This window comes from Lygodium microphyllum, chromosome 1, assembly GCF_053477565.2.
Source record: "Lygodium microphyllum isolate KBCC chromosome 1, Lygodium_microphyllum_v1.1.10, whole genome shotgun sequence".
Classification (NCBI taxonomy): domain Eukaryota; kingdom Viridiplantae; phylum Streptophyta; class Polypodiopsida; order Schizaeales; family Lygodiaceae; genus Lygodium; species Lygodium microphyllum.
The window spans coordinates 176,098,410-176,111,384 of record NC_141135.1 but is presented as its reverse complement, the minus strand read 5'-3'; the positions used below and the strand labels follow the sequence as shown (position 1 = coordinate 176,111,384).

The 12,975-nt window shown below is 42.2% G+C and overlaps 1 protein-coding gene across 2 annotated transcripts in view; it reads left to right on the top strand.

Annotated features, from left to right (window-relative positions):
* LOC148042002 (putative polyamine transporter At1g31820) overlaps positions 1-5,756 on the top strand; it is a 142,236-nt gene extending 136,480 nt beyond the window's left edge. For both annotated transcript variants that reach the window (XM_087688981.1, XM_087688977.1), the window contains exons 8-9: positions 5,052-5,132; positions 5,231-5,756. In XM_087688981.1, the coding sequence (XP_087545107.1) occupies positions 5,052-5,132; positions 5,231-5,613 (464 nt within the window). In that variant the 3' untranslated portion in view covers positions 5,614-5,756. The remainder of the gene's footprint in view (positions 1-5,051; positions 5,133-5,230) is intronic.
* The last annotated feature ends 7,219 nt before the right edge of the window (positions 5,757-12,975 follow it).

The following is a 12,975-nucleotide window of genomic DNA, read 5'->3' as shown; positions in this document are numbered from 1 at the left end:
AGAGAGAGAGAGAGGAATTACTGGCTTTGGTTCGTTCTCTACCGGTGGAGACTCCAGATGATGTATTTTTGCTGCACTGGCTATGCGTTTGGCTGATCTTATTAAAGAGTTTCACTTGAAATCTTATCAGCAGGCTAAATTGCAAAATTTGACTAAGAATTTGCAAGATAGTGCTTGTCAGACTCATAATTTCTTTCGAGCTTTACATCCATCTCCTGCTCGAGAGAATATGACTAGACTCCAGGATGCAGAAGGTTAAATGGTCATTGATCCTCAGACTACTATGAATATGTGCAGGAATTATTTTCTAGACCTTCTTGGTTTTACTCCTTCACCTTCTGACCAAGTTACTCATGCCCGCTCAGTTTTCTATGATTTGGTCCGCAATCAGGTTCCACATGACATGCCAACTACTTTGGAGACAGATATTTGTGAGGCGGAGGTTATGGATATTTTGTTACACTTGCCCAAGGATACAAGTCCCGGTTGGGATGGTCTCACCAATGAATTCTTTGAGGTTTTTGCTACCCAACTGGTGAAACCATTGACGGCTATGTTTCAGCAGGTTTGGGAAACGGGGTTCATGTCTTCCTCATGGAAAGAAGGTCTTATCAAACTGCTTCCAAAAGTTCCTTCGCCGTCAATGCTGAAACATTGGCGACCAATTTCTTTGATGGGTTTGATGTATAAAATCTTTTCCAAAGTGATGGCGAATCGGCTCCATAAGCATCTTCCTGCCATTGTGCATCCTCTTCAATATGGTTTCATTAAGGGCCGAAACATTCTGCATAATGTCTTAAATGTGCAAATGGCTATTGACTATGCAAGGCACTCTAATCAGAGGTGGTATTGATTCAATTGGACCTGGAAAAGGCTTTTGATTATTTAGACTGGTCTTTCATTGCAGAACGTATGTCTACTATGGGCTTTGGTACTTGGATGTCTTGTCTGATCTACACCATTAGTGCTGCAGCTTCTTCATGAGTTATGCTAAATGGTGGTGTTACCGAACCATTTGTCCTTGCACGCTCTATGAGACAGGGTTGCCCTTTGAGTCCTCTCTTTTTTTCCCTTGCGACTCATCCAGTTCTTTCGATGTTATCTCATATGGCAGCTTCTACTCAGTTGGCTGGATTGTCTCTTCCTTTAGGACAGCACTTCATTAGTCAATCCTTGGCTGATGACAGCTTTATGATTTTGCGTGCGGACAAGGATAATCTTCGCAAAGCACTAGATGTTTGGACTCTCTTTGGTCATACTTCTGGTCTTCATATCAATGCTTTGAAATCACCCATTCTCAGTTGCACGGAGTCAAATTTGCAGTCATTGGACTGGCAGGGAATGGTTGTTCCCCGTGGTTCCATTGTTAGGCATCTTGGGTACCCTTTGGGTGTTGATGTTCCGCCAAAGCAACTACTAGAGTATTGGAAGTCGCAGGCTTGGCCCTTCCATGTTCGCCTCAAAGTGGCTCAGACAATTATGTTGCCAATGCTCACATATTTCTTGCCATTGCTGCCTTGGACTACTACTACATTGAATGCTCTTACTCAGTACATTCGTTTCATGTTATGGAAGAAGGACTCCTTGCATACAGGCATTTCATGGATTTCTTGGTCGCATGCATGTACCCCCAAACGCATGGGTGGTGGGGCTATTTTGGATGTCGAAACTCATATGTTGGCACTTCGTTGGTCTCTTTTTCGTGCCATGTGCTTGGATCATCACCCGTGGGTCTTTATAGCCCGTTATTTTCTTCAGGATCACGGGCTTGTGCATGGTAATACCCAAATTCGGAGCTCCTGGTGGCATGTTCTTAATGCAGACTCTCGGTTTTCTAGTCCTTCTTCATCCCTGCTTGCTCATTTGGTATGTTCCTAGAAATTGGTTCTCCAGAAAGCTCAGTGGCATCCAACGGAGGACCGCTTAGATACTAACTCTTTTCAACTGGAATTGTTGGCAGCCTCGCGATTACTTTCTTGGGAAGGCAAACATGAGCTCAGACCAAAATTTAACCGCATGGCACGTTTGGGCTTGACTTCAATTGCAGATGCCACCCTTGCCAGTCACAATGTGTTGATATCGTTTCGTACAGCCAAGAGGCTTTTCAGGATCCCTCGTGGATACCGTGATTTATGGGAACAACTTTTGCTGGTGCTCCAGAGCAGACAACCCTTTCCTGCCCTTGTTTCAGATCGTCCCTGGCAGGACTGGGATCTTGCAGGTCGGTTGAATTTGGAAAAGGCCTCAGCTAACCAGATGTATCATCTTCTGATTAAAGATCATCAATGGCTGGTCACTAAAGCTAATACTGTATGGGGATTGCGTAAATCTCGGTCATGGTGGAAGGCAACTGTCATGGAGAGCTGGTTAAACAAGACACCTTTCAAATGCACGGTCTTTCTTTGGAGGGTGATGATTGGTGGTCTTCCTCTTGCTTCAGCCCTTTCCAAGCGTCAAATCTCCAACGGCAATTGTTTCTTTTGCACCACCAATGTGGAATCGGCCCGTCATCAATTTATTTCTCGCCCTCTCGCTAAGAAAATCTGGTCACTCTTGTCAGCGGTTTAGCGAGCAGTGGTTGGTTTCTTGCTAAGCCCTTTTTATTGGGTTTTTGTACGGCCCAAATACCCCACACTGGCACAGTCCCATATGAAGGTCTTGTTTCACTTTCTTAGATACTGGGGTTGCTGGACAATTGGACCATTCGGAATGCTTTTCTTTTTGGTTCAGCCTCTAATGTTCACGGACATATTGCGAGGCTTAAAGGTCTCTTGCATTGGCAGATAGATCTCATTCGGCACTCTAACTTACTCCCTCGGGAGGACTTACTTCCCTGGCATATGGCAATTTCCTCTGCGTCTTTGCCATGACTTTTGTAACTCTTTTGTTGTTTAGTACTTTATAAATATAACATCCATTACGAAAAGAAAAAAAAAAGAGAGAGACAAAGAGAGAGTTTTTTGTCCATTTTCTGATGAGAGAACAATTTGCTGTAGAAGATAGCCATCTGGGGGCCTTAGCAGGCGGGGGACAGCAAGGAGTCACCTTCCAAGGACTGGCAACAGCATTGTTGATCAGGTGGCATCATTTCGGAGATGTCTGGCAGTAGGTGACTGCATTAAATGCAGGCTGAAGCAAGCAGCAGGCAGAATTTAGGGTTTTCTTGTGAAGAAAATCAGATTTCTCTCTCATCTTGACTTTCTCTCACCTTGTCCTACCCATTCTCAGGAGATCTCAGCCATTTTGAGCAGATCTCAGCTTAATTTGGTGGACAGCAGAGAGATCTCTGCTGTAAACCCTAAATTTCTGCAGAAATTTGGGTTTGATAGCCACCTCAGGAATCAAGCCAATTGGTGAAGGCATTGTACACTGAATTCGGTACCTGAAATTTAAGTAATTGTTAGGGAATTCAGATGCCAGCCCATTGATTGTAATTTGGGGCAACATTTGGCCAGTTGAAGGTTCCATTTGTGCAAGTCCTGGGTGAAAAATCAAGGAGCAATTGGCCCAAATTGATTACTGATTGTTGCTACAGCAAAGAGGCTTTTCGAACAGCGAAGGAGATTGTAAATCTTAGCTTGTACTCATTCTATTAGCAATCAAGTTAAAGAAGTACCGAAAGGGGCACCGGTTTTCGAGGCCAATAGTGTTTTCAATGTCCAATATTATTAAGGTAATTTGTGCATTTTAAGTTATCTTCATTTGCTGATTGCTGTAATTAAGTGATTAATCATGGAATTACCACCTTTTCCAAGAAGGAAGGTTGGTTTCACACCTAATATTTAAATTTTTTTATTGGATGAGTTCAGACAAGATTGGACATCATTTTCTCTATCTATTGTGGACAACTACATGCTAGACAGACCCGAGAAGCTCTATGTACACTATTTCTCACCCAATAAGCCTAAACCAAAAACACACGAGCACAGGAAAAGTATTAAGACTTCTGAGACAGCCAAGCAGCAAGAAGCACTAGAAATGAGGAACCTCTTTACTGGTGTTGAGGAGGATATCAGACTTACTTGGGAGGGGGTTGACTTGGTAGAGTATGTTGGCTGCAGCAGACAAAGGATAAGGGCGGTAGCTCATTGTGATGGTAACCAACTCACTAGTGTCCAGCTCTTAATGCAATGTTCTATCTAAATATCCTGTGATTTCAAAGTGAAAGAAAGTGAATTAATTAGATATGCAGTGCTCATCAAAGAATATAATTTCTTTTCCTACAGAATTGTGAGAATACTGGAAGGTGCACATAGAGAGATATTGCAGCCTGGGGAACAGTGGTATAGCTTACAGATAGAGGACCACCGTTCAGCAGAGTTTGAGTGTCAGATTGTCACATGCAGGAGCTTGTCTCTAGCATCACTGCCTTGTATTTCTACACAAATCTGTAGCAGGTTGTAGAGCACTACCACGACCTGGACAGAGATCATATATAGAGATTATGAAGTGACTCAGAGCACATCATGAGGAGGTAAGTGGTAATCTGGGATCTGTCATCGAGTGTCTAAATCAAATTTTGTTTCCTTGGAAAAGAAAAATACAACTCTTAGACAGGTTACTCAAGTCAAGCACACCAGGTCAAACATAACTTTTAACCGAAACACAAAACCAGGTAGTGTCAAAAGGAAGACCCAATTTATGAGGAACTATTCTGCTTATACAGTCTGAATGATGATCATCAAAGTTGTATTTCCTATTTGTTTTGGGCTGAGAAGTGCCACAGAACTTGAGGACATGCCATTTTCCAACTGTATAGGTGCTTGTATAGCCCTGCATGCTTTCATGTCATTTGTTTGTCAATGGAATGTAGAAACATATGTAATTGCCCATATGAAACAAGGAGAGAAATGAGGGCCTATTGAAAAATACCTCCATAGTGACATCATATAATCCAGTAGAGGTTATAACTGTTTCGAGTTGTTTCCCATTGCTTGACTTATGAGTTACGTGAATCACTTCAAGTCATGCTGATTCTTTCTCGCAAAGAAGTTTCATTATGTTTCAGGAAAGATATGATGTTCTTTTTTCCTTGTTGGCTAACGATTCAGCAATGACATCAATCCCGATTGGACTCTGCTTATGCATGCTATATTTTGCATCAAATACGTCACAAGTTATCGGACTGATTGGTATGTGCATCTTTGAATGGAATCTCAAGCTACTTCCAGCTGCAATAATTCCTGGCTTTAATCTCAAGCTTTTCCTGGTCTGTGATGCCAACTTACAGGGCTCATTGCAGCTGTTTTTGGGTACCTTATCAAGGAACTAGTGCCACAATATGGAAAACAAGCAGAGGAAGTAGTACAACAGCGCATGACACGAGTGCAGCAAAACATAGAAAGAATGCAACAATGGATAGATGTTGCGATTGCAAAAGAGTTCAAGCTGTCACCACCACATGCTGCAAATCAAGACACAATGGGAACTGGAGCTTGTAACAACGGCTGTCAGAATGAGTTGTGTGATGAACAAGAAATGAAGGCTATGGGTACATATATGTTAGAGGATTATCACAGCAGCAGTCATGCAGAAAGTAGCCTGAACTCAGAAAACACAGTCCATCGTCTAGCCAAATCTAACAGTGCAAATAAGAGCTTGTTTGCAAAGTGATCTATTTTTACTAAATGATTAGCCTATAAGGGAGACAATTGAGCCATCAATTCTTTTGCAGAGGAATTATGTGTATCATAGAGGGATTTTCAATACTTTGTTTCTTGTTGTTTAGTGATGTATGATAGAGGAAAGTTAGATGCTAAGCCGTCATGAAATATGTTTCTTGTTATTTAATGATACTGAGAAGTTGTTCTGTACAGAGTGTTGAACCATAATGAAACATGTATTCTGTACAAAGTGTTGAACCATAATGAAACGTGTATACAATTTGTATTAGCTAATGCAAAGGCATGAGTTGAAACCACTGATACCTCTAGGCTCTAGGAGATGTTTACTTGGTGTGCTTGGAATGATGTTGCCAGTTCTTGAAAGGGCATGATGCTATGTGGAAACATTCTAACCAATTGCCGCACTGCAATGTGCAAATAAAATAATAACAAACAAGCAGCCATTGGGAGCATGAATTCCCACAATGAATGTGAGACCTTCCCACTATGTGTGATCTCTTGCACAGCAGTAAGCACTCGTTGCAGTTGCTGGACCCCATCTCCTTGAAGATGCAAGCCAAGCAATCATCTGGAACTAGGGATCATTACCATCATTTCATGCAGATGTACAACCAACACTGGATGCTCCCTAACCCATCCTCTTCACAGCTGCTTTTGATCAAGGCTATGGGTACAGTCATGCTCTGCTTCATTGTGATTGTCCTCTAAGTTGAACTTTGTAACGTTTACAGCTCTTCCATCCTGTAGATTCCTTTATACACTTTGCCACTGCCTCCAATCCCCAGAAGTTTGCTCTAACTGTACCCGGCAGTCACAGCATATAGCTCATCAGCTGAGACTCATAATGAAATCCTTCTTAATGGATCTGTTCCATGCGTAATGGATCGGCATCACATGGAACAAGCAGAAGGATTTGTTCTATTAAGAAAGCGTACTCAGGTATGATATATTGTGTTATGGACGTTTAAAGATGATCTACAACTAGCTTTATCTGCCAAAGAATTAGACATTTCAGAACAGATATAGCAGTGTGTACTTAATAATGGTCAGGATTCATTTAACAAGTAGATTCTAGAGGATTTTAAATGTGAGATGCACTTCACTGCCTAGCAAGGAGATTCAAGAGGTTGGATGCAGATTGCACATCAATGTTCATATGTGTTACCTTCAGATTTGATCCTCTTTGATTGGAGATTTGAGCAAAATTTGATAATGCGATGTCACATAAGGACACTGCAAGTCTAAGACAGACCACAACGGCAAATTTTGAATTCCTGATCGCACACATGGCATGTTTTGGCTCTGAACTTCAGGTAGCCCAGACCACAAAGCCCTGCATTATCTGAGGGGATGCAGCAGAATCCTACTAGTTTATTTTGAGAAACATCAAAGGACTTTAGTTCTGGCATGGCAGCAAGCTCGGATGGTGTTTGTACTAACAAACTGTTGATTGTGATAGCCTGTCCAAATAGAGAAGATTTCTCACCTTTCAGAATACTGCAGGAAATGACCCGTTATATTGTGTATGAAAGCCATTTTTAAGACATCATCTGGTATAGGAAGTGTCAGATAACATGAGACATATTTCAAGAAATGGAATAGTAACAAAGGAGGCAAGTATGGGACCAATGAGATTGTTATGTGACAGTATGACCTCTTCAAGTTTTGACACTTATTAAGGCTGCAGCAATAGGACCTGAAGTGAGTTTCTTTTGCAGATGGAGGCGTCTTGAAGATTGAAGCTTTATGAACTGTGAGGTAGTGATGCCTTCTAAGGTGTTGTGGCCAAGTTCCTACTCGAGATGAATGCGAGCACCTAACTCATGCCCAATGGTCCCCATATGATGATGCACATGGAGGTCCACATAGAAAGGAGGAGGGAATAACACCTCAGATTTGGTTGTGTGCAATTACCTAGGGATATCTAGACTGTATGGTATAAAGCTGCTAGATGGCACCATGTAGATTGTCGAAGGTCAAGTATAGGAGCATCAGCTGAATTGCTCATAGCCGCAATGGGTACATCTGTGCCACGAAAATCATTTCATAGGCTCAGAAAGCCATGTATCGGTCCTGCAACATTGTCTTGTGGATCATCAGTTTGCAATGATTGGAAGGTTATGGAGCTCAACTCGTTAGTAATGTTGCAGGAAAGCCATTGATTTAAATATCCACGAAAGTGAGACTGAAGCAGTTGCCAAGTTTCCCAACTGACATGGGATTGATCATGTGAAACGTTGTTATGAAGGTTCAGTACTTGTAGTTGAGAGAGAGTGCCCAGCACTGAATATAGTTCATCTGAGAGATTGTTGGAAAAGAGTGAGGGTGAGAAGTCTTATTTGCCATTGTTGGGGGCAATGAACTCACCAGAGAGCTGGTTCTCAAAAAGGTGCAATAGCAGCAGACATTTCAGTCAACCGTAATCTGGAGGTATGCTGCCCTATGTTTGCCAGTTCACAGAAGCTTCAAACTAAATCAGTTGTCAGCCAGTGCTTAGTGATAGCCTGCCTAATGATGGGCCATACAGATTGTTTCCGGACAGACATTTGAGTCAAACTGGAGTCAAATGGCTAGTCAGGATGTCTGGAGTAAGTATGGGCGATGCTGCTGGGATCCTCAGAGCAGTATGCTCGCTTTGCTGTACAGCTGCAAAGTCTCAGGAATACTACAGAAATGTGTGGAAATGCTACAGAAATGTCTCTGGAAATGCTACAAAATTGTCTGAGAAACATCACAGAGATGCTCCAAATAGGAACTCCACTAAGTCTGGGGAGAGGGCTAGTCTACAAAAAGTGCCAAGTATGCTCCACACAATCTACAAGGAATGCAGTATGCTGCACAAAGTATGTAGGAAGTCTGTTTGGAATGCAAAACTGTACAAAAATGCAAGTCTGGAGGTCTAGGAATAAATACAACGTGAAGTGCCTGAGAGAGGAATCCAAGCAGAATCTCTTAGAAGAAATACAAACCCAGATAGAAATTCTAAAGTTCAGAAGGAACTGCAAGTCTAGAGAAGTCTGGAGAGAGACAATGAAGGAAAAAGTTAAAAGTCCAAAGGAAATGCAAGTCTACCTAGAGCAGTCTAGAGAAAAAGGCAATTTCTTATGTTTCTTTGCCGTGACTTTTGTATTCCTTTTGTGACTTGCTATAATATAACTACTCACTATGCGTGGGGGAGAGAGAGAGAGAGAGAGAGAGAGAGAGAGAGAGAGAGAGAGAGAGAGAAGAAGAAGAAGAAAGAAAGACAGAAGGATATATTAATGTCTACAAAAGGCCAATGTGACCTACGAGACGAAAACCAATACATCTATATCCAATGTCGTCTCATCACAATAAAGCTGAAGTGAAGTAACATGAAATAAATGTATCCCAATGTGAGGCTGAGAAGTATTAAAATAAAAATGGTTCTAAAACTAAAGACTATATATATGATATCTAGCTAGAGTGGTCCCTCTCTAGGTCTTAGAATCTCCATCCTGAAATGGTCCAAGGCTGCTTTGCTAATGTGTCGAGGGGTACGTCACCTGCATTTCGCAATGATGGCTCTGATTTGATTGTGGTATGGGCCTCTCAAACATCATTAGCTAGCTGATCAAAGTCGCCGTGTTCTGTAAAGTGCAATGGCCCGGTCTAATGTGATTCCACGGTGTGATGTAGGCACAGTCTGGATAGATGGGGCTAGGTCTGCTAAGCTGGTAGTACCTGTGAAATATGATCTATGAAAGAAGTTTGTCACTGCCCTTTGCCTCGATCCCTCAGGGTGGCTAGTCTCCTATCTCGTAACATTGTTATGCGACGCCTCTAGAGCTCCAGGAGGAAAAGCCCTAAGCATCTCTGGTCCTTGTACTCCATGACCCGCCAAAGAGGACCAAAGCCTTCATCACGAAAGAGATTGTGATATCTCCCTCGTATATCATAGTAATTGTGCATCTGTAGCATTCCTTTGTCTCGAGCTCTCAATCGTTGAGCTGACATATCCTATCATCTGCTATAATATCTATCCATCTGCCTATCTCTAAACCTTAGCAGGTGGGAGGAGGTATGCATCTGTCCAATAGTAGCTCGCATATGATGGGAGAGGTGATTGTCCATATACTATGGTCAAACAATGAATCCATCCTCAGAGAGATGTAGAAAGTGATCTCGGTAATGCTCCGTCCTTGATCCTAGAGGCAGAGGTGGTTGGATCCAAGTTCTCTCTATTTCCAACTCTCAAAATGTCAACTCTAGTGACTAAATTCAACTTAGGTTAAGGGGGAGTTTAGGGCAATTCAGGCTATAGTAAACTGGGGGGAGCCAATTGATGTCCATGTAGGATCATCCATGTTGTCATTTGTAAGTATCAACATCCTTTCTCCCCTTCTTGTACTAACTATTTGAAAGACAAGAAAGAGAGAAAGAAAGAAAGATACATTAACGTTTACATAAGGCCAATGTGGCCTATGAGACAAAATCCAAAGTACATCTATGTCTAATGTTATCTCATCCCAGTAAGGTGAAGATAACAATAAGATAAGTAAGTGACCTATGAAACAATGCTGACAATAATTGTACGATGGGACTATGCTAGAGTAAAACAATGTCTAGTGTCATCCCATTGGTAGAAAGAAAAGGGAAACCTAATTTGGTAGAACTATTTTAAATTGTTATGGAGACTATAAGCTATAGTTGATCTCAAGGTTTGCACATAATCTCAACTATGATGCGGTCCCTAACTACTCCGCTGATATGCTTGGTGGTGAGTCTTTGGTGTCTCATGATAATGGCTTTGATCTAGTTATGGTGCAGCCTCCTCCAACATGGTCCTAGTAGATGAGGTCGTTGTGCTCAGAAAAGTGAAATGACTCTAGCCAATGTGACTCCAAGGCATAAAACTGAAGGTGTTTGGCATGGTGCCTCTATCTTTGCTAAGCTAGTATTGTCAGCAAGGTCTAATATGTGAAAAAAATATGTCACTGCTCTTTGCGTGGGTCCCTCTCGATGAGCTAGCCTCCTATTTTGCAATAGTGCTATGCGACACCTTTGGTGCTCCAAGAGAAAAAGGCCTAGACATCTCTAGTCCTTGTACTCTATAACATGATGAAGAGGTCCAAAACCATCGCAAAAGATACAATGGTACCATCCTCCTACATCATATTATACTGTACATCTGTATATGTAGTGCTGCTCTGTCTCAAGTTCTCAGCCATAAAGGTGGTAAGTCCTATCCCATGCTTGAGTATCTATCCATCTATCTATCTCCATCTAAGCCTATCAGAGGTAGTGTGAATCTGTCAGATAGTTGTCTGAATGCCATGGGAGAGGTAGGTATCCATGTATGCTAGTCAAATAGTGAATCCATCATCTGAGAGATGCAAGAAGTAACTCTGGTAGAACTCCATCCTCGATCCTAGAGGGAGTGGTGAATGAATCCATATCCTCGTTGGCTCAATCCACAAGATATTAGCTCTAATGCTTTATTCAACTCTAATTGGTTGAGACAAAGTGTAGAGCAGCCAAGGCTATAATCAAAAGGTGGAAGGCGAACCATGTAGGCTCATCCAAATAGTCATTTGTGAAAACCAACAGTTCTTCTTGCCCTCTACCACTAGTTGTCTAGATGAGGTTAGTGCCAATCGAGAGTATCTATGATGCAAGAGTTCCCATAATCTATGCCTAAAAGTCACTGCACTGAAGAGTGTCTCCGTGGCTATAGGTGCTACCCCCAACTTTGCTCTGGCAATGGCATGTAGGATGGAGGGCTTATGCCTAATCATACATACTATTTGTGAGAGTGTGCAACGAAAAGAGAAAAGTGAACACGGAGAGAATAAGGAGACAAGAGAATGCAAGAGAGAGAAGGAACAATGTGACTCCAATGACTGAAGGTACGAGGCGGCAACAGTTAGCCCCAACATGCAACTCTACCCATCTGTGTGGGCACCAAACAATAGCAAGGGGATGAAAGAATGAGGAGGGTTTTGACTGATTACGAAGGATCAATGATAGATAATGGATAATAAAAGTGGGAGGGCAAACTACCTATATATAGGCGAAAAAGAGAAAAAACCCTAAATGTGGTCAAACCACTAAAGAATAGCCAAAAGTGCTCTTAACCTCGATTCAAGACGGCGAAAAAATGAAGGAAAAAGTGGAAAAAGAGCAAAGGCGTAGAGGCGGCCTCTAAAGCTAAATTGAGGTTAAAAATGTAATTTTAAAGGAAAGGCGCATCAAAAACTCTAAAAACTCTTGTAAAAGAGCGCCAGGCTCCCTCTTGTGCCATTTGTAAAAGAATAGACGAGTATAGGCTTAGGGCATGAAACAAGAAGAAGGAATTAGAAAAAGGGACCTTGCCACAATGGCCGGTCATGTAAAAAGGGATGGGTGCCCATGGGGTTTTAGGATTTGTATATATAAAGTTTAAAAAGTGGATGGAAGCTCTATCTTTGGTGCGTGGCTAACAAGATTCCTCTCTTCTTCTCTTCATCTTACTTGTGTGTGTGCTCTTGAGAGAGGGAAAGTGAGAGTGTGAGGGAGTGAGGGATCAAGAGGGTGAAGCTCTTCACCATCTCCTCTTCTCTCTTCTTCTCTCTTCTCTTCTCTTCTCTTGTCTCACACGCAGCTATGGTGGATGGAGCTTGGAGATGGAGGCGGCTTGAGCTAGCATCTAGGATCGTGGAGCTACCGGCTTGTGTGAGGGAGAAGGCAACTCATTTCGGCATCAAGATAAGCTCACTACACCCCAAGAGGATCGACGGCGTATCGCAAGTGAGAGATAGCCATGAGAGCTCGCTTGGAACACTTGAAGCAATAAGCGGTCTGTGGGTCTTAGCGGTTAAGCATAAGCTCCCCCTACATTTTAGTTCCGTTGTCGGAACCAATGGATTCAAGCTTGAGCACTCGCGCACCTCATATCGAGTATCAAAGTAAGGGATTCATCCCCGAACCGGAGCTTGAGGTAGGTAGGAAGTTTGGGTTTTTTTATCTTCGAAACAAGTAAGTATTTTGGGTTATTTTGCTGGTTTGATGATTGGAAAAGATGGAGAAATCATTTCATTTTTTTGCCTTCGACCTTTGTTGCATTTAGAGTAGGTTAGGATTAGGAAACCGGATAGGAAAAGCGTAGGGTTTGCTGCTGTAAAACAAGGCAAAACAGGGCACAAGTCATGCAAAAATGGAAAAAAAGAATGCTTGGGATGTTTAATGTCGGTAAGTGAGTGATTGGGGATATCAAAACCTTACCCAAGAAGGGATTTAAGACCCAAGAGGTCAAGGAAGAGCTCATTTCATACCCTGACATTGAGAGAGAGCGAGAGTGTGTGTCCAGCATTGATTCGATTCGACCTTGCCATTGGGGAGTTTTTCGCACGAT